Raw genomic sequence first — 22,866 nt, 5'->3', positions numbered from 1 at the left:
TGGGGAAGATCTTGGCACGGTGCTCGTCATTGATAATGTGTCGAAGGCTGCCAAGAACATGACATAGTTTCTCCTTCCCAAGAAATACTGGGTGATGAAGAGTACCCTCTTGGATATATCCTGTGTCTGTCTTCTGAGGAAGTCATTATAGTTTTTTGCTGTGCCATGTCAAAACTGACGATCTTTGAGTTGAGCATTGTATCCTCTTCCTATGAGGGCGTCCTTCAACACCTTCAGGTGTCTGCCTCGTTCCTGCACATCTGAGCAGATCCTGTGTAGTGCACGGCTTGTCTGTAGGGGATGGTTGTTTAATATGTTTAGGGTGGAGGCTAGAGAATTGCAGCATTGTGAGGTTATCCGTGGGCTTGCAGTAGAGTGAGGTACAAAGGTGTCCATCCTTGATAGAGATGCACGTGTCCAAGAATGAGACTGATTCTAAAGAGTAGACTATGGTAATTCCATGGTGAGATGAAACTTGTTGATATCACAGTAATTGTTTAAGTGATTCCTTGCCATGAGTCCAAAGGAAGAAAATGTCATCAATGTATCTGGTGTATAGTGTTCAGAGGTTTTGCACAGCAGAGAATTCTTATTCAAACCTGTGCATGAAAATGTTGGTATATTGGGGAGCAAATGTAGTTCCTGTGTCTGTTCCATGTGTCTGGATGGAGAACTAGTTGTCGAAGATGAAGACAATCTGGTCAAGGATAAAGCTGATGAGTTGTAGGGTGGCGTCTAGAAATTGGCAGTTGGTGTGGCATTGAATACTGAAGCTGGTGCGGTGATGCTGTCATCATGGGGGATACTGGTGTAGGATGCCAAAATAGTGAGGCATGTTTCTGGTTTGACCGATACACAAGTGCTGAGTTTCTGTAAGAAATCCGTAGTGTCGCGACAGAAGATGGAGGCTTTACACCAACCAGCTTTGTGCAAGGGAACGAGACTTGGGAGTTACTTGTACTTTGCAGAAACAACACAAGCAGCAACATTCAATGACGAAATCAAGTTGTGAATGTCTGTCTGAATTTCATTTCTACTCTGTATACTGGAATTTTATCATAGGAATAGGAGTAGGTCCTTCAGCCCCCTCAAGATTCTTACTGATCTGTGATTTAACTCCATTTATCTGCCTTTGAGCCATATCCTTTGATATCTTTGAACAAAAAATAATCAATCTTGGATTTTAAATTAATGACTGATCTAGCGTCAACTGTCATTTGTAGAAGAGTTCCAAGCTTCTAACTCTATGCATAGAAGTGCTTCTAACAACTCTCCTGAATAGTGCCCTAATTCTCAGAATGTGACCCTTTGAATCTAAAATCTGCAACCAGTGAAAGTATTTAATCTTTATCTAGTCTTCTCCTGTTACTGTTTTGAAGACTTTGATCAGACCACTGCCTAACCCCTCAATTCTAGAAAAAAAGAACAAATTTAATTTACATAATCTCTTCTCAGACTTAACCGCTGAAGTCTATTCTTGAAAGCCTACATTGTATTCCTTCCAAGGCCAATATATCTTTCTAAGCTACATGATACCCAGGTCTGCTCTCAAACCTCAGTGGGGTCTTACAAGGGTTTAGTATAGCTGCAGTATGATGTCTGCATCTTCATACTCCAGTTCCATTATCCATTTCGATTATTTGTTATGTGTTCATGACATTTTAAAGATCTAGGCATATGAATCCCCAAGTTTCTTTTGGCATCCTCTGTATTTAACTCTACCATCTCGAAAGTACCCATGTATCCCTCCAGTCCAAAATGGAGAAACTCTCACTTTCTTACATTGAGCTCCAACTGCCGCAGTTTTGCCCATTCACCTAGACTATCCGTATCTCTTTTTTGTCATTTTGATATCATGTACGCTCTGCAATACTGCCTAACTTTGTCATTTTATTCCATTATTTTCATCTTTATATGTGCTGGTTTTGTTGTGAGACCAACTTTTCATCTTCCTCTTCGATAACTAACTTCTGTTTCCACGTCTGCCAACTGAGCATTTGAGAACCTCCTGAACTAGCTTTCATGACCTCCTTGACTGCAACATAGAGCCTTACCACAACTTGGAGTGTCACTCTTTCCAATTTTTGCTCACCATCTGGATCTTACAATAAGACCATTTTGGATGGTTGATGCCTACCAATGGGAGTGGTAACATCTACATTCCTGACTTTGAGACTGAGCTTGACTGATGAGGCCTGAATCTTGTGACATCTGGTGGATCACCCCTGCTGGCTCAGGAAAATTACTTTCTTGAAATTTGCAACTATCCTTTCTGCCATTTACGTGAATGTGGTCTCAACATTGAGCCTTTTTCCTCGTTGGATCATTTTGGTCCAAATCTTGATCTGCAGTTGGTTCTTTAAACCTCCTATAAACTTTCTTTTAAAAGTCACTTAATTTAAATGGTGCCACAGTGCCAAGAGTTTCTTTTAAATCAGGATATAATCTGCAACAGTATTTCTTGCAGCTGCTTCCTTTAATGGACTATAAGAACCCTCCGTGAAATGTCATTATTAATCATGATGAGTCCAGAATTTTATTAACTTCAGCATGTTCCATTGTACTAGGATTTTGTGGACAACATGCCCGCTAGAAAAATTGAATCCCATCTTGGTCAGGAAAAATTTGCTTCCTCCTCTCCTTTCCTTTGTTGACACAACCCTGCATGTCCCTTGAGACTGACATACTAAATTGACACAATCAACCTGACCTGCACATCTTTGAATTGAGAGAAGAAACAGGAGTGCCTGCTGGAAACGCGCGCAGACATGGGGAGAACGTGCAAACTGCTCACGGATAGTCATCCAAGATTTGAATCAAAATTGGATCCCTGGTGCTTTGAGGTAGCAGTGCTAAACACTGCTGCCCAAATATGTTTTTGATGCCATTTTTTTCATTGTGTACTGTGTTGAGCCACTGTGTATACCTGAATAAGCAGTTCATACAGAACATTCTCTGAAGTTAATAAAAATTCCTTAACATAAATTTAAGAAGTTACAGAAGGTGTCAAAATGTTTCTTCCAGAGATAGTAAGAACTGCACATGTTGCAGAATCTGGGATAGCAAGATGTAGGGCTGGATGAACACAGCAGGCCAGGCAGTATCAGAGGAGCAGGAAGGCTAATGTTTTGGGCCTAGACCCTTCTTCACAAATGGGGAAAGGCAAGCGGGATCTGAAATAAATAGGGAGAGAGAGGGAGGTGGATAGAGGAGAAGATAGGTGGAGAGGAGACAGACAGGTCAAAGAGGTGGGGATGGAGTCAGTGAACATTAGTGTAGGTAGGGAGGAGATAGGTCAGGTCAGTCCAGCGAGGACGAACAGGTCAAGTGGGTGGGATGAGGCTAGTAGGTAGGAGATGGGGGTGGGGCTAGAGGTGGGAGGAAGGACAAGTTAGGGAGGCGGGAATGAGCTGGGCTGGTTTTGGGATGTTCTAGGGGGAGGGGGAATTTTTGAAGCTTGTCAAGTCCACACTGATACCATTGGGCTGCAGGGTTCCCAAGCGGAATATGAGTTGCTGTTCCTGCAGCCTTTGAGTAGCATTGTTGTGGCACTGCAGGAGGCCCAGGATGGACATGTTGTCTGTGGAATGGGAGGGGGAGTTGAAATGATTCACGACAGGGAGGTGCAGTTGTTTAATGCGAACCAAGCATAGGTGTTCAGCAAAGTGGCCCCTAAGCCTCCGTTTGGTTTTCCCGAGAACTCCATCCCCGCCTTTTTGACCTGTCTGTATCCTCTTCACCTATCTTCTCTTCTATCCATCTTCTATCTGCCACCCCCTCTCCCTATTAATTTCAGATTCCCCTTCCCTACCCCCATTTCTGAAGAAGGGCCTAGGCCCTAAACGTCAGTCTTCCTGCTGCTCTCATGCTGCTTGGCCTGCTGTGTTCGTCCACCTCTACACCAAAATGTTTTTTCCCTTTTTTTTCCCCAAGAGCCAATATTATTAGCCAACCTGTGATACTTTTATCAAATGCTTGCTTAAAATTCATAAATCAAATCCATTACATTTCCTTCTGGTCTTGGTATGGGGTTTCAATGGGACAGGGTGGCATTGATGTACACTGGACGTGTTTAATTCGATTTTGACTTTGCTCAGCATCTGCCTCCAAACCACAAAAATTTCACATCATGTTATGCGACCTCGAACAATTGTTAAAATTGCTGTGCCATTCATTGTGGATGATATCGTTCTTATCAAAGAGTGAGTGTCACTGTGGATGCCAATGATGATAACATCCAGAGTAGCCAGATGTATTGAAAGTTTTTCTTTCTATTTGTAGTGCTGCTAATGTACTGAATTATTTGTGTTTCAAGCAACTGGCTCTACATCTGTGTTTTAAGCATGATTAAATATAGACCATTAAATTAGAGCTATGAATATGTATTCTTGTAGCCATGTACATGGACCTTATTTCAATCTATATATTTTATTGTTTCTGTGCCAAGCATTTGTTTTGTTTTAAAAACCTGGCATTTTCTCCTTTTCAATTTTACACCATGTGGTGTGTAGGGAGGCCCTTTTGCCTGAGTTGGCAACTTTTAAAATGAAAGAGGCTGTACCCGAAACATGACTGTTTTTCAAACCAGAGGGGATTGCCTTTTGAAGACTGATCAACATTTTAATTTTGAATCTGTTGAGATTCTTTTCCATTGAACCTTAGATTACAAAGAAATGGGATATAAAAATATTCCAGACAGCAAGACACAGCCACTCCATCTTCAGTTGGCTTAATGTAGACATTCCTCTGCCAAACTTTAGTTATTCCCTGATTGAGGGGTTTCTCCCAGTTTGCCTACGTAAAACAGAGTGCAATCTTAACATTTATTAAAGGAGTCTTTAGAAGTGCTGTTGTTATAGGCTGTCTCTGATCTGACATCTTTGCTTCAAAATTGATTGATCTCATTTATCAGGTTCCAACTGAAATAACTCCACAGAGGCCGATATCCTGTCACCCCTTCATTTACAGGTATATTGTACTTGTCGCTAGTCCGGATTCCTCCGAGCCAGCTCTGAGCGAACAGAACCTGACACTTCTGTTAACAGCCCCAATCAGGCAACTCATATTCTGAGGTTCACCTGGCTAACTTTGTCACAATCACTTCTTCAACATCGACTCTTATACTCCAAGTTTCAATTGTGATCTTTTGTTCTTATCCTATGTTTTCCTGTCTCATGGAGAGCTCAAAGCTGAATATAATGTGCAGTTTGAAAAGAGTTTTGTGAATAACTCAATTAGGCTGCAGGTTTTAAGTTGATGTTTTATACGCGTTTTTCTTATACAGGTTGTTAAAACTGTTGGCCTACGAGAGATCTGGTATTTCGGACTCCAATATACAGACAACAAAGGATACCCAAACTGGTTAAAGCTTGAGAAAAAGGTAGATGTACTTTTGATCAAACCAGTTTTTTTTTGTTTCCGACAGGTGATCCTACAATGTAATTTACATGTTCATTTTCTTTTCCCAAGATGGCGGGGATAAAAGTAGCTTTTATCAAAAATACCCTCAAACATTCCCCATCAAAGTAGCATGTGATTTGATGCTGTTTTACAGGATGTTACAATTTACACTCTTCTTACAAAGTAGGATATTGGCTTTTGCTTATCAAGGAGTGGTTGTCATTATGAACGTGGATTTGGCGGTCCAGAGTACCAGATGTAATGAAAGTGTATCTATTTGCAGTACTGGTGATTTAACTGAATTGTACAACATGAAACAAGCTGGTTCCTTGCTTTCTATATTTTAGCATTGAAATGAAGAGGAAAAGCTTGTTCATTACTCAAACTTTCAGTTTTCAAAAATTTTTCAACATTCTTGACATTGTGCTTTAGTTTAATTCTGCTAAAGCATACTTGCTGACTGAGGGATATAACCACTGAAGAACACAGTCATTCATCCAATTCTACGTGCGCAAGCTTGTTGCTGGAATAATCCAACAATAATCATAGCCTGCTACCCCTGTATCATCATAGTTCTGTGACAGTTGTTTCCTGTGGCGAGCGCTTCATGCTCTACTAGAGCTCTGTTACTCTTCATAGATTGCAGAAAGGAAGCTAATTGTTTAGCTTGAGACAGTAAGAACAGTTGTTGCTGGAGTTCGAGATCAGTGTGGAGCTGGAGGAGCACAGCAGGCCAAAGCAGCATTAAAGGAACAGAAAAGTTGACGTTTCGGGTCGGGACCCTTCATCAGAAAGAAGACCCTTCTGAAGAAGGGTCCCAACCGAAACGTCAACTTTCTTGCTCCTCGATGTGGCCTGGCCTGCTGTGCTCCTGCAGCTCCACAGTGTGTTATCTCTAATTATTTAGCCTGTTGTTCCTGTGCCAGCACTCTGAAAGACCAGTCCACTTAGTCCCACTTCTGCTGTATACTCAAACTTGGTAAATTTTCCTCCCTTTGAAGTATTTATCCAGTTCTTGAATCTGCTTCCACTGCTCCTTTCAGTGTGTTTTAGATCATATGTCATTGTTTGAAGAAAGTATCCCATGTCACAGAGTCCTCTAAACTGTCACACAGCACTAGGACTTTACTGTCATGCATCTTGCATTAATTGCGTTCTTTAATTAAAATGCTTAAAAGGAGTTAAAATTGTGTTCAGCATTTTGTTTAAAGATCAAAATACTACTTTTAGAACATAGAACAGTACAGCACAGTACAGACCCTTTGGCCCATGATGTTGTGCCGAACTTTTACCTAAACCTAAAGTCTATCTAACCTCCACCCCTACCTTGATACTATCATCATACGCCTGTCTAATAGCCGTCTAAATGCCCCAAACGAAGCCAACTCTACTACCCTCTCCGGCAATGCATTCCATGCCCCTACCACTCTGAGTAAAGAACCTACTGCTGACGTCTTCCCAATATCTACCACCTTTCATTTTAAAACTACCTCTCTTCCTCTCTCCACTCACTTTCCTCTCCGCCCCCCCCCCCCCCCCCCCACCACCACCACCACCACCACCAGGTGTCTGGCTTTTGGTCTCAATATCAAGTTCTATAACCTAGGGGCTTGTGAACTTTCTCCTACATCCTTGTCCCAACACCTACACACCAGACCCTGTCATCACGTGGACTGCTACCACAAACAATGCATTGTCAGCCACTATTGACCCTGTTAGCAACTAGTCATTATCCCAGGCTGACCTTTTACCCATTCCTTTGTCTGCCCAACTGTTTTTCTCTCTAACTGGGCTCCATCTCCACCCATCATTGAATCTCCGCCCCACCACCCTGCCTCTCCACACTTCTAGCATATATGCCAACCTTTTCCTAGCTACAATGTTAATTATGCTTTCTCTTCACAGATGCTACCACACCGGCTGAGTGTTTCCAGCAGTTTCTGATTTTGTTTAGTTTATAATCCATTTGTTTTCAAACAAATTCTAACTACTACTTGTGTAACCTTTTTTTAAAGGAATTTGTATTTTAGAAACAACAATATCGATCAGAAGAGAGACACTTCAAAACCCCACCATTTGTACTGTGCTGTCTTTCCACATTAGTCCCCTGAAAGTCCATTACATCGAACTTCTACCTAGTTAACTTCCATTTGCTGTTGCTTTTACAATCCTGTATATCATGTTGAAATCTATAATAATCCCCTCTCCATCTACTGCTTTGTCAACTTTCATACAAATTTAAAACTTTTTGTTTTGTTTATTCATGGTTGTTCTCCACACTGAGGTGAAGTGTCAAAAGAGGCAAGATTAATGGAACCAGTTTTAACTGGCAGATGGGACTTTGGTAGCCATCCAAACACAAACTATTTCCCAATCTGGAGGGGAGAAGAAAAGGTTGCTTTTGAGTTGCTGTCATTCATGTCAATTTATTAATCCATGTCATTACTTCTCTTTTCAATTCTATGTATTTCCTTCCCTTTGGTACTTACTTGAATACCGACCAAAAGTACATTTTATATGTCTATTACATTACTGTTTGTATTACATTTTAATTCGTACTTCCTTTTGTCATTCCACTTGTTTATTTCATTTCCAAAATTTGAAATTCTTCTTGGGAGCCAAGTGCAGGCCCTCTTTTAATGTTGTTCAAGAAAATACTACAATTGTTCAGTAATTAGTGTCACAGCGCCAGGGACCTGGGTTCGATTCCAGCCCCGGGCAACTCTGTCTGTTTGGAGTTTGCGTGTTCTTCCCCTGGTTTCTGTGGGATTCCTCTGGGTGCTCTGGTTCCCTCCTACAGTCTGAGGGGTGTGCAAGTTAGGTGGTTTTGCTGTGCTGACTTGTCCCTTAGAATCAAGTGAAGTGTAGGCTAGGTGGATTAGCCATGGTAAATGTGGGGTTACGGGATACAGTAGGGGGCTATGTCTGGCTGGAATGGTCTTCAGCGAGTTGGTGTGGACTTGATGGGCCAAACGACTCCATTCCACGCTATGTAAGGGTTCTAGAGTTTCAAGAGTTATAGAGATATAAAACATGGAAACAGACCCTTTGGTCCGACTCATCCATGTTGATCAGATAGCCTAAATACATCTAGTCCCATTTGCCTGCATTTAGCATCTATCTCTCTAAACTCTTCCTATTCATATAGCCATCTAGATTATTTTTTAAATGTTATAATTGTATCAGCCTTCCCCACTTCCTGGGGCAGCTTGTTCCATATATGCACCACCCTCTGAAAAAGTTGTCCTTTTAAATCTTTTCCCTTTTACCTTAGACCTATGCTCTCTAGCTCTAGACTGCACCAACCCAGGGTAAGGACCTTGTCTATTTACACTGTCCATGCCCCTCATGATCTTATAAATCTCTGTGAAGCTCTCTGATGCTCCAGGAAAATAGCCTCAAGCAACATCCTTGTAAATCTTTACCGAGCCCTTTTCTAGTTTCACAACATCCTTCCTTCAGCAGGGAGACAAGAAATGCATGAAGCATTCCAATAGTGGCCTAACCAACGTCCTGTTCAGCTGCAACATGACCTCCCACAGCTATATTCCATGCACTGACCAATAAAGATAAGCATACCAAGCACCGCCTTCACTATCTACAACTCCACTTTGAAGGAACTATGAACCTGCATTCCAAGGTCTCTTTGTTCAAAAGCACTCCCCAGGACCTTACCGTTAAGTGGCTACATTGTGCTCTGATTTGCCTTTTCAAAATGCAGCACCTCACGTTAATCTAAATTAAACTCTCATCTGCCACTCCTCAGCCCCATTGGCCTGTCTGATCAAGATTCCATTGTGCTTTGAGGTAACTTTCTTTGCTGTCCCCTAGACCTCCAATTTTGGTGTCATCTGCAAACCTACTAACAACGCCTCTTATTCACATCCAATACATTTTTTAAAAAAAAATTGATATTCCTAATGCTAATGTTTCTGGAGTACCATATTTCAGCTGTGTGCAGTTTGAAGAGAGGGTAAAATCCACAATTATTCATCATCAAAGGGTTAAAAGCAGTGTTGCATTTAGGTTGCCACTGCCACCAGAATTTAATTGATTTTTAAAAAAAATTTTTCAAACATTCCTATTTGTGGCATCTTTAAAAAAACAGATAACAAAAGGAGTATGCCATAAAGATGCTCAAGTCTGCTTCATCACTGAAATGTCATGATTGATCTGACTGCAGCCATAACTCCCCTTTAGAACATAGAACATAGAACAGTACAGCACAGAACAGGCCCTTCAGCCCACAATGTTGTGCCGACCATTGATCCTCATGTATGCACCCTCAAATTTCTGTGACCATATACATGTCCAGCAGTCTCTTAAATGACCCCAATGACCTTGCTTCCACAACTGCTGCTGGCAACGCATTCCATGCTCTCTCAACTCTCTGCGTAAAGAACCTGCCTCTGACATCCCCTCTATACTTTCCACCAACCAGCTTAAAACTATGACCCCTCGTGCTAGCCATTTCTGCCCTGGGAAATAGTCTCTGGCTATCAACTCTATCTATGCCTCTCATTATCTTGTATACCTCAATTAGGTCCCCTCTCCTCCTCCTTTTCTCCAATGAAAAGAGACCGAGCTCAGTCAACCTCTCTTCATAAGATAAGCCCTCCAGTCCAGGCAGCATCCTGGTAAACCTCCTCTGAACCCTCTCCAAAGCATCCACATCTTTCCTATAATAGGGCGCCCAGAACTGGACGCAGTATTCCAAGTGCGGTCTAACCAAAGTTTTATAGAGCTGCAACAAGATCTCACGACTCTTAAACTCAATCCCCCTGTTAATGAAAGCCAAAACACCATATGCTTTCTTAACAACCCTGTCCACTTGGGTGGCCATTTTAAGGGATCTATGTATCTGCACACCAAGATCCCTCTGTTCCTCCACGCTGCCAAGAATCCTATCTTTAATCCTGTACTCAGCTTTCAAATTCAACCTTCCAAAATGCATCACCTCGCATTTATCCAGGTTGAACTCCATCTGCCACCCCTCAGCCCATCTCTGCATCCTGTCAATGTCCCGCTGCAGCCTACAACAGCCCTCTACACTGTCAACGACACCTCCGACCTTTGTGTCGTCTGCAAACTTGCTGACCCATCCTTCAATTCCCTCGTCCAAGTCATTAATAAAAATTACAAACAGTAGAGGCCCAAGGACAGAGCCCTGTGGAACCCCACTCACCACTGACTTCCAGGCAGAATATTTTCTTTCTACTACCACTCGCTGTCTTCTGTTGGCCAGCCAATTCTGTATCCAAGCAGCTAAGTTCCCCTGTATCCCATTCCTCCTGACCTTCTGAATGAGCCTACCATGGGGAACCTTATCAAATGCCTTACTGAAGTCCATATACACCACATCCACAGCTCAACCCTCATCAACCTTTCTAGTCACATCCTCAAAAAACTCGATAAGGTTTGTAAGGCATGACCTACCCCTCACAAAGCCGTGTTGACTGTATTTGATCAAGCCATGCTCTTCCAGATGGTCATAAATCTTATCCCTCAGAATCCTTTCTAACACCTTGCAGACGACAGACGTGAGACTTACCGGTCTATAATCGCCGGGGATTTCCCTATTTCCTTTCTTGAAGAGAGGAATTACATTTGCCTCTCTCCAGTCTTTCTTCCATGTTCTCCACAACCTTTAATGTATTAAATGTCTTGACCCCTTGGACCCTCTGAAGAAATTTCTCTTCTCCATCCTACAACAAAAGAAACAAATGGGTTGAAATAAGTCACTTTGAGTTTTACAGGAGGTGAGCAGGACAAAGCTTTTGGAATTGGTAAACAAGCAGAAGTTGGGGTTGTCTGTCTATGTGAGGAAAGAGGAGATATTTCTGGCAATCATGCAGCAATTGTAATTGTCAAGAATGCCATCTGAATCTTTGGAAATGGCTAAAATTCAATTATAAATGAAGCTATTTGAACATGAAAAAGAAATTTAAACAGTTTAAATTACGAATGAATGCAGAAACAAAACAGAAAAAGAATCTGATCCAAATACACCTCTTAAAGCCATAAAGCAATTAGAGGAAAAAGGGATCTTGAACGGGATTCAAGAAAATCCCAAGATATTTCATGAATACATTAAAGGGGAAAAAATAATTAATCGGGGATCACAGGGCCAACCTGTGTGTGAAGCTGCAAGATATTTAAATGGTGTTGAACAGGGTCTTCACTCTGGAAGAGGAAAGCACAGGTATTGATTTAAGGAACAGGGACTGTGGAACTTGCACAGTTTGACATAGAAAATAGGGAGGTATTGGAGGCTCCGTTGGGTTCATAAACAGACAAATCCCCTGGGCTGGATGAATTGTATTCCAGGCTGCTGTGGGAGGTGAGGCACGAAATTGCTGGGGCTCTGACAAATTATTAATTTCTCTCTGGCCATGGGGAAGTGCCAGAGGACTGGAGGACAGTTGATCTGGTTCCACTTTTTGAGAGGTGGTAGAGATCAACCAGGAGACTACAGATCAGTGAGTCTCTTATTGTAGGCAGGGAAACTATTAGAAATAATTCTGAAGGAATGAATTAATATTTACTTGGAAAGGCATAATTAATTAGGGGTAGTCAGCTTGGCTTTGTCAGATGGATAACAAATTTGTTAGAATGTTTAGAAAATGTAATTGTGTGTAAGTTCAATTGATGTAGGTTATGTGGATTTTAGCAAAGCTTTTGACATGGTTCACATATGGGAGATTGAGAAGGTTAAAGCACATGGAATTGAGGAAACTGGGCAAGATGAATCAGAAACTGTAATAGGCCACAAAAGTAGTGGTAGAAAGAGTGACTGGAGGCCAGCGTCCAGTAGTGTATCTCGAGGATCAGTACTGGGACCCTTTTGTTTGTATACGCATAGATAAAGATGTGGCAGGTGGGGAGAATGTTAAGAAAATTTGCATATGACACCAAGACTGGTGGAGTGGTTAATAGTGAAGAAGATTGTTGTAGGTTACAGAAAGATGTTAGATAGATTGGTCAAATGGACAGACCAGTGACCAGTATTTAACCGTGATAAATACAAGGTGATGTACTTTAACTCCCCTTGTTTTAACTCCCCTTTCATCTTGTTTCTTCTTCTAATGAATGGCAGGGCACTGGGTAGCCAATAAGAACAGGGGGATCTTGGAATAATTATTCAGAAATCCCTCAACTTGACAGAGCACGTGAATAGGATTGTAAAGAAGGCATATGCAGCACTTACTTTTGTCAGCAAAGGGGTAATGTTGGAGTTGTACAGAGCATTGGTCAGATCACAGCTGGAATACTGTTTGCAGTTCTGGTCACTTCACTGCAAGAAGGATGTGATAGCACTAGAGGGGATATGGGGGTTGGGGGGGGGGGGGGGGGGGGGTAGATTCACCAGGATGGAGAAATTGAGCTATAAGTGGAGACTAGGTAAGCTTTCATTGTTTTCTTTTAGACAGAGAAGATTGAGGGATGACTTGATTAAGGTGTACAAGATAGAGAGGTATGAGCTGGATGGATAGAGAACAGTTATTTCCTTTTGTCGAGGGGTCAGTCATGAGAGGGCGTAGTTTTGGGGCAAGGGCCATGGATTTGCGGGGAGAGACCTTTTCACTCAACAGATGGTGCGAATCTGGAATGCACTGCTTGGAATACAGAGGAGGCTGGAAAACTTAAACCTTTTTTTAAAAAAAATACATATATAAGGATTAAGATATGGGACAACTACAGAAAATCGGGATTCATCCTCCTTTAGTAGTAGTTATGTCGATGCAAACTTGATTGTCCAGAGGGCCTTTTTTGTGCTGTATGAAGGTACAAGTCCTAAATGGGAGTCTCCTTGTTTTGAAAATCTGCCCCATAATCCTGGTTTTTTTTCTTATTCAAGTGTTGCTAGTTTCTAAAAAAATTTTAGCATCTGGCTGTCCGTTTAATCAACGCCGTAGTGTGTATGCCTTCACTTTTCAAATTGATCTTACCCTTGCTTTCCTTAATTAGTTATGATTGGTTCATCTTTCCAATTAGTCTTTATTTTTCTCCACAGAATATATTGTTGGTATTTATGAAAAATTTTTATATGTCTGCCAATACTACTTTACCAGCTTGCTCTTTAATCTGTTTCCCCAATACATTCTCATAAACTCGCATCAAGGCAACAAAGTTAATGGTACAGTACTAATTTCAGATCCAGATTTGTCACATAATCTGAATGGGAAATTCTTCATATGATCATGTTTCTATAGGATCCTTTAACACTTAACTCTTAAGATTTACTCCTGTCTCATTATCAATTATCCGATGTTTTAACATGTTCCTCCTTCGATTCCACAATGAATCAATCGAATAAATTTGTCCTGAGTAATTTGACATGCCTTTCAAAGGATCATATTTGCAACGTAAACTGCTTTGCCCTCATCAACTGTCCTAATCCTTTTATCAGAGATCAATCTGTCAAACACCGTTTTTGCTCTGGAGTCTAATACGAATTTGTTAGGCCATAACACGATAGGCTTTAATCTTTGTGTGAGCTTTAACTGCAGATGCACTTCCTTTTTCTGTTTGAGTCATAGACTTCTGCACAATAGAAAAAGGCCCATCAAGTCTGCACTAGTCAAAGACAATGACCGTATTCTAATCTCATTTGCCAGCACCTATCCCCACAGTTTTATATGCCTTGGCATTGCAGGTACATATCTAAATACCTCTTAAATGTTGTGAAGGCTTCTCTGTCTACCACTCTTCATGGGCAATGAGTTCCAGATTCCTGTTACCCTCTTCCTCACATTCCCCTGTAAACCTGCCATTTACCATAAATCTATGTCTGCCGGTTGTTGGTCCCTCCATCAAGAGAAAGTTTCTCCCTTTCTCCCCTCTGTCTCTTCTATATCTCAATCACGTACCCCGCCTCAATATCCTCTGCTGCAAGGAAATCATCCAGTCGAAAAGGTAGGCAGATGGGTCGAGGAGGTGGGGTTGCCCTATTAGTGAGAAATGAAATTAAATTAATAGGAAGAAACAAAGTAGGGTCAGATGGTGTAGAATCTGTGGGGGCAGAATTGGGGAACCGCAAAGGTTTAAAAACTCCATAGTTGGAGTTGTGTACAAGCCTCCAAACAATAGTTAGGAGCTGGGGAGCAAGATACACCAGGAAATAGAAAAGATATGTAAGAAAGGCAAAATATCAGTGATCATGGGGGATTTCAATATTCAGGTGAACTGGGAAAAACATGTTGGTAGTAGATTGCAAGAAAAGGAGTTTTTGGAATGTCCATGATTCCAAAAAAGAATGTCCTTTTTGGAGCAGCTCATGGTGGAGCCCACAAGGGAACACTCAATACTTGATTTAGTGTTGTGCAATGAGGCAGACTTGATAAAGGATCTTAAGGTAAAGGAACCCTTAGAAGGCAGCGATCATGAGATGATAGAATTTACTCTGCAATTTGAGAGGGAGACAATAGAATCAGAGATAATGGTATTACAGCTAAATAAAGCTGTCTACAGAGATGAGGGAGGAGCTGGGCAGAATTGACAGGAAGAGGAGCCTAGCAGGAAATATAGTGGAACAGCAATGTCAGGCATTTCTGGGAGTAATTCAGGAGATGCAGCAAAAATTCATTTCTAGGAAAAAGAAGCATGGTACAGGGTCGGTGAGGCAACAGTGGCTGACTAAAGAAGTTAGGGATGGCATAAAAGCAAAAAAGAAAGCATATAATGTGGCAAAGGGCAGTGGGAAGCCAGACGACTGGGAAGTTTACAAAGACCAACAGACTGCAACAACAAAAGAAATAAGGACGGAGAAGATTAAATATAAGGGTAAGCTAGCCAGTAATATAAATGAAGACTGTAAGAGTTTCTTTAGGTATATGAGAGGCATAAGTGGACGTTGGACCACTGGGTAATGGTGGTGAGATAGTAGTGGGGAAACAAGGAAATGGCTAAGGAACTGAATAACTGAAAAATAACTGAGGGGGCGGCACGGTGGCTCAGTGATTAGCACTGCTGTCTCTCCAGCGCCAGGGGCCCAGGTTTGCTACCACCCTCTGTGTCGGGTTTGCATGTTCTCCCTGTGTCTGCATGGGTTTCCTCCGGGCACTCCGGTTTCCTCCCACAGTCTAAAGATGTGCAGGCTAGGTGGTTTGGCCATGTTAAATTGCCCATAGTGTTCAGGGATGTATAGAATAGATGGATTTAGATTTTTAGATTTTAGATTCCCTGCAGTGTGGAAACAGGCCCTTTGGCCCAACAAGTCCACACCACCCCTTGGAGCATCCCACCCACACCCATCCCCTTATAACCCACACACCCCTGAACACTACGGGCAATTTAGCATGGCCAATCCATCTAGCCTGCACATCTTTGGACTGTGGGAGGAAACCTACGCAGACACAGGGAGAATGTGCAAACTCCACGCAGGCAGTTACCCGAGGCTGGAATTGAACCCGGGTCCCTGGCACTGTGAGGCTGCAGTGCTAACCACTGAGCCACCGTGCCGCCCATGTATAGGGGGATGGGTCAGGATGGGATTCTCCAAGGGTCAGTGTGAACTTATTGGGCTGAAGGACCTGCTTCCACACTGTAGGGATTCTATGAATTACTTCATATCAGTCTTCTCAGTGGAAGACACAGTAATATCCCAAAAATTCAAGAGAGTCAGGGGGCAGAGCTGAGGAAGGTGGCCATTCCCAAGGAGAAGGTGCTAGTAAAACTGATTGGCCTGAAGGTGGGTAAGTAATCTGGACCAGATGAACTACACCCCAGAGTTCTAAGGGAGATGGCTGAAGAGAGAGATGGTGGAAGCATTAGTGATTCTTGAAAGATCACCACTAGAGTCAGGGAGGGTTCCAGAGGACTGGAAAATTGCTCATGTGACACCCCTGCTTAAAAAGGGACTAAAGCAAAAGACAAAGTTACAGGCTGATTAGCCTAACCTGGGCCTCACACCTCAGGAAGGACATACTAGCCCTGGAGCATGTCCAGCGGAGATTCACACGGATGATCCCTGGAATGGTAGGTTTAACGTATGATGAACGGCTAAGAATCCTGGGATTGTACTCATTAGCGGTTAGAAGGTTGAGGGGAGATCTAATAGAAACTTACAAAATAATGTATGGTTTAGAAGAGGTGGACGCTAGGAAGTTGTGTTTGTCAGGCGGGGAGACTAGGACCAGTGGGCACAGTCTTAAAATTCGAGGGGGTAAATTTTAAAACTGAAATGAGACGACATCTCTTCAGCCAGAGAGTGGTGGGCTTGTGGAATTCATTGCCGCAGAATGCAGTGGAAGCTGGGACGTTGGATGCCTTCAAGGCAGAGATCGACAAATTCTTGATCTCAGAAGGAATCAAGGGCTACGGGCAGAGCGCAGGGAAGTGGTGTTGAAATGCCCATCAGCCATGATTTAAATGGCGGAGTGGACTTGATGGGCTGAATGGCCTTATTTCCACTCCTATGTCTTATGGTCGTGAGTAAGATTTTGGAATCCGTTGTAAAGGATGAGATTTCTGAACATTTGGAAATGTATGATAAAATAGAGTAAAGTCAGCATGATTTCATCAAGGGGAGGTCATGCCTAACAAATCTGCTAGAATTCTTTTGAGGAAGTAATGAGCAGGGTAGACCACCAAGAGCCAACGGGATATTATCTACCTGGACTTCAAGAAGGCCTTTCACAAGATTCAGCACAGGAGGCTGCTGAGTCAGATAAAGGCTCATGGTGTTAGAAGCAATGTGCTAGCATGGATAGAAGATTGGTTGTCTGGCAGAAAGCAGAGAGTGGGGATGAAAGGGCCTTAGTCAGGATGGCAGCCAGTGATAAGTGGTGTTCCCTAAGGGTCATTGTTGGTACTACAACTTTTCACATTCTGGCTAAGTTTGCAGATGATACAAAGGTAGGTGAAGGGACAGGTAGTATTTAGGAGGTGGGAAGGCTGCAGAAGTATTTGGACAGGCTAGGAGAGTGGGCAAAGAAGTGGCAGATGGTGGTGTACACTGTGGGAAAGTTTGACGTCGTGCACTTTGGTAAGAAGAATAAAAGCGTGAACTATTTTCAAAATGGGGAGAAAATTCAGTACTCTGAAGTGCAAAGACACTGGGAGTTCTAGTCCAGGAGAGTCTCAAGGTAAACTTACAGATTGAGTCAGTAGTGAAAAGGGCAAATGCAATGTTGGCATTTATTTTGAGAGACTTGAATATAAAAGCAGGATGTGCTGCTGCAACTTTGAGGCTCTGGTCAGGCCACATTTGGAATATTGTGTGCCATTTTGGGCCCCATATCTCAGGAAGGATGTACTAGTCCTGGAGCGAGTTCAGAGGGGGTTCACAAGAATGGTCCCAGGAATGAGACGCTTAACATATGAAGAACATTTGAGGACTCTGGGACTATACTCATTGGACTTTAGAAGGATGTGGGGGGGATCTGATTGAAACTTGCAGAATACCGAATGGCCTGGACAGAGTGGATGTTGGAAAGATGCTTCCATTGCTTGGAGAGACCAGGACCCAAGGGCACACCCTTAGAGTAAAGGGAAAACCTTTAAGGAGAAACTACTTCAGCCAGAGAGTGGCGAATCTATGGAATTCACTGCCACAGGTCACTGAGTACATTTAAGACTGAGGCAAACAGGCTCTTGATTATCAATGGGATCAAGGGTTACCGGCAGAAAGCGGGAGAATGGGGTCGAAAAACTTATCAGCCATGATTGAATCATTGCTCCAATGGTGTTAGATTGAAATTCGGTAATATGCATATATGAATTAGGAGCAGGAGTAGGTTGTTTGGCTCTTCTCGCCTGCTCTGCCTGTAAGATCATGGCTTAGCAGATTGTGGCCTTGAGCCCATGTCCCCACCTATCCCCTATCAACAGATTACTCTTGTACACTTTACACAATTATTATTATTTTTTCTTTGCTCATTTTGCTTTGTTCCTCTGGGCCAGAAGACCCATCTGTGCTGAAAATGTCCCAATATGTCCGAACAAATTGTTTCAAACTATTTACACCAACAACTTTATGCATTCTTTTATTTTAGCCAAATGGATTCTGTCTATGAACTCTTAACTACATCGTCTTTCTCCAATCCCATAATAGTTTTATGAATACTGCTTACTGCCTTTCCATTGTTTCCTACACCATTTTTGCCAGTCTCATGATGTCTGTATACTCCCTAACATGTGATGGTCTTAGTAAGTCTAATACTTGATCCTTTCCTCCACCACTGCCACCACACCCATTGCCCTACCCTTGAAAGATTCACAACACTTGGTGGATGCATTAATGACTGCTTCTCCAACTATTGAACCACCTGTGATTGTTACCTTCTGCTTAATACTGTGCTTTGCATTGCTCTCTGTCATATTGATAATGGGCTAATAATCCAATGCTTGTTGGGGATAGATTAATTCTGAGGGTTAGTTTCACTTTGCGTAAATTCCTGACTGGATATCAGATGGCCTTTTATTATAATATTGAAAATGTACGTTCTGCAGTCTGTTCCGAACAATGTGTGGCTCTGTGTAGCTGTAACAGCCTTTTCTATGGCATACAGCCCCTCTTTTCTGCCATGTGTCGTACAAACTTAAAAGCTGGTCATTTTCTTGTGTAGAAAACCGCATCTGCTAGACATCTTGCTTTGTTTGGGTGTTCTGGTGATTGTCACCTGTTGAGTTTCTACTTGTGTCCACCTTCAGTAGCTCTTCAATGCTTTATATCTTTGATTTTTCTAACAAATCTCTCTGGAATGCTTCCATGTGGATGGATGTAAGTATTGATTCAATTCTGTTTTCTCGGTCGCTCATCTGAAAAATCACAAGAAGCTTTTCTCTTTGTATCTGCTCTCAAAATGGTCCATGGATTCTAGATTTCTGTTTAGAAAACACACAATTTCTAGTTGATTTGAATCCAGAAACTCTTGGGAATCTTTCAATGCAATCCTGACTTGTTCAGTTCAATCCTGATTTGTAGACCTTTGCTCCCAATTGCTAAACAAATCTTTAAAGGCTTGATTTTATGCATCTGACACACCCAAATCTAGAAGCCAAAGTACTGAATGATATTTACATGTTTTTAGGCATTCTGCTGTATCATAATTTAAGCTAGGGAATTTGGTGAAAGTTCTGACAATATCTTTGATCTTTCCCTGTACACTATCGATCTGGAACAACCTGATCACTTGCTTTTCTTGTGAATTAAACGTGCCTCAAAAGAGGAATTGATCTGTTTACCAGAAAGCTATGTTTTCGTGTCACTCTGCTGCAATGGCCAAAGGTATCAAGGGCTGACTTCTGCACTTTAGCACAGTTTAATGGTTGTCTATGTATTACGCCTGTAGATTAACTTGCTGACTGTTCAACTATGATAGACCTCATTGGCATGATGTTTTCTTGTTATTTCACCATGTCATGTTAATAGTGGCCTAATTTCATTCACTGAGCATTGATTAACTCCTTGGGTTAGTTTACTTGTTCCACAATGCGGACATTACAGCATACCAACTGAGATTTTTGTGTGCAACTCCTCAGACCTTGCCACTGTGACAAATTGCCAGTCATAATATCATGCATAACATGTGGAATCCTTTTTAAAAATGAACTGTTTTAATGCAGACTATACATACAATGTTTCCTTGTGCTGTCATTTACCTGTGCTTGGGGCAGTCTACAATATGTTTGCAACACAGTGGTCTGAAGAAGGGTCCTGACCTGAAACATCAGCTTTCCTGTTCCTCTAGTATCAGAGATAATGGGAACTGCAGATGCTGGAGATTCCAAGATAATAAAATTTGAGGCTGGATGAACACAGCAGGCCAAGCAGCATCTCAGGAGCACAAAATGAAGGGTCTAGGCCCGAAACGTCAGCTTTTGTGCTCCTGAGATGCTGCTTGGCCTGCTGTGTTCATCCAGCCTCACATTTTATTTTCCTGTTCCTCTGCCTGGTCTGCTGTGTTCCTTCAGCTCCACACTTATTGCTGTCAAAAATGAAGTTAGTTTCTGCATTTAACAAAAAATTTTAACTTTTCTTTGTTTTACCTAGCATCTATCCTCTGCATCACATTTGTAGTCTCTCCCAATATCTTGCCACTCTGAGCAGATTCTCTCAAGTTGCTTTAACAAATAACTTTTCAGCTCAGGTTACAACTCGTTAATCAACTGTCATTTACAATAGTTGGTGGGGACAGCCTATTAACTTGCTGAGTTGCAGTTGAAAAGTGTGGTTATTTATTTACCTTCATTGAACATCCTTCATAGCAAATTAACTTTTTAATTTGGATACGATAGACAAATTTAAAAACTGTTCCCATTAACTGCTGGTTCATGGAATGCAGGTATGATGTTTTTGACAAGAGATGCAAATAGAGTGTAAGGAACAATATCCAAAAGTAGGACATGGTAATAACCTGGAATTTGTTGCACTAATGGGAACTGAGATAATCAAAAATTTCAAAAGGATACTTAGTGGGTCCTCTTCAGAAAATAAACATGTAGCACTACTGATTTAGAAAGGGGGAAATTGCAGCACAGAATACCAGCATAGACTTGAAGAGCTGTTTGGTTTCCTTCATGCCTAAATTATTCTGTAATTTTTCTATTCTGTCATTTTACTAGTGGAATGTCACTTTTGGTTTCATTTTGAGAAAATAATCAAAGTATGTGTCTTACTGTTAGGTATCTCACCAAGATCTGAAGAAAGAAAGTCCTGCTCAGTTCAAGTTTCGTGCCAAGTTCTTTCCTGAGGATGTGGCTGAGGAACTAATCCAGGAGGTTACTCAGAGGCTTTTCTTCCTTCAGGTGAAGGAAGGCATTCTTTCTGATGAAATGTACTGCCCTCCTGAAACAGCTGTGCTGCTTGCTTCCTATGCAGTCCAGGCAAAGTTTGGAGACTTCAGCATGGAAACTCATAAGACTGGTTACCTTACATCTGACCGCCTGCTCCCACAGCGGTAGGTAAATGTATAGGATGTTGTGACTTGTGACTTAGACTGGACAAAGCTCCAAACTGAGCTTCTACATAGTTCAGCCTTTAAGAATGCTGTTTGTTTTTATAATGTTAGAGGCACAGGCCCTGAATTTCAATAGACAATAGGTGCTGGAGTAGGCTATTTGGCCCTTCCAGCCAGCACCACCATTCATTATGATCATGGCTGATCATCCACAATCAGTATCCTGTTCCTGCCTTATCCCCATAACCCTTGATTCCACTATCTTTAAGAGCTCTATCCATCTCTTTCTTGAAAGTATCCAGAGAGTTGGCCTCCACTGCCTTCTGGGGCAGAGCATTCCATATATCCACCACTCCCTGGATGAAGAAGTTTTTCCTCAACTCTGTTCTAAATGGCCTACCCCTTATTTTTAAGCTGTGTCCTCTGGTTCTGGAGGGGTTGTAATTTATTGTGATTTAGTTTCCTCTGTTCTAAATGGCCTACCCTTTATTTTTAAACTGTGTTCTCTGGTTTAGAGAGGGGTTGTAATTTAGGAAGGCAATCAATGGAATCTATTCAAGGTGATGGCTGTTGCGTGGATGGAAAAGTTGTTAATCTGCCAGAATGAAGTAGAATATAGAACCTTTACAGTGTGGAAGCAGGCTATTTGGCCCATGGAGTCCACACTGACCCTCTGAACAGCATCCCACCCAGACCCCTGCATTTCCCACAGCACGCTCACCTAGCCTGCATGTCCCCGGACACTATGGGCAATTTTAGCATGATCAATCCACCTAACCTGTACATCTTTGGACTGTGGGAGGAAACCGGAGCACCCAGGTGAAACCCACACAGACACTGTAAGAATGCAAACTCCACACAGATGGTGGAATCGAACCTGGGTCCCAGGCACTGTTGAACCACAGTGCTGCCGCCTGAGGATTGGATTCTGCTTCCATGACTGTGTTTCCATTTGGATATTGTTCTAATAGTAATCAATTCACTCAGTAGATAGCAATGTCAATTTTATTTGCAATTAGATTAGATTAGATGACCTACAGTATGGAAACAGGCCCTTCGGCCCAACAAGTCCACACCGCCTCTTGAAGCATCCTACCCAAACCATTCCCATTCCCCTATAAACCACATACCCCTGAACTCTACGGGAAATTTAGTATGGCCAATCCACTTAGTCTGCACATCTTTGGACTCTGGGAGGAAACTGGAGCACCCAGAGGAAACATGGGGAGAATGTGCAAACTCGACACAGACAGTCACCTGAGGCTGGAATCGAACCCAGGTCCCTGGTGCTTTGAGACTGCAGTGCTAACTACTGAGTCGCCATGCCGCCCCAATTTCACCATGATTTCACTGCAACGAAGGCAAGGATGCATTTACCTCAGCCAAAACTAGAATTGAAGCTATCATTTTGGCTTTATTCTTAATAAGCTGACCTATTGAGGTAACTGACCCTTCATTTTGCCAACTCTGTCTATTTAAAATCGAAATCATTCCCTTTATTCTAGTTTAGTCTTGAGATGCCAATTGGTTACTCTTTCCTTTTCAACTAGTTTTATATTTATAA

The 22,866-nt window shown here is 42.1% G+C and overlaps 1 protein-coding gene across 1 annotated transcript in view; it reads left to right on the top strand.

Moving 5' to 3' along the window:
• ezrb (ezrin b) overlaps positions 1–22,866 on the top strand; it is a 152,888-nt gene that overhangs the window by 79,978 nt on the left and 50,044 nt on the right. The window contains exons 4-5 of the mRNA XM_048536465.2: positions 5,285–5,380; positions 21,028–21,302. Of these exons, the coding sequence (XP_048392422.1) occupies positions 5,285–5,380; positions 21,028–21,302 (371 nt within the window). The remainder of the gene's footprint in view (positions 1–5,284; positions 5,381–21,027; positions 21,303–22,866) is intronic.

The sequence above is a fragment of the Stegostoma tigrinum genome, chromosome 9 (assembly GCF_030684315.1).
Source record: "Stegostoma tigrinum isolate sSteTig4 chromosome 9, sSteTig4.hap1, whole genome shotgun sequence".
NCBI classification, from domain to species: domain Eukaryota; kingdom Metazoa; phylum Chordata; class Chondrichthyes; order Orectolobiformes; family Stegostomatidae; genus Stegostoma; species Stegostoma tigrinum.
The sequence above is the reverse complement of the archived record's forward strand: the minus strand, read 5'-3'. Positions and strand labels throughout refer to the sequence as shown.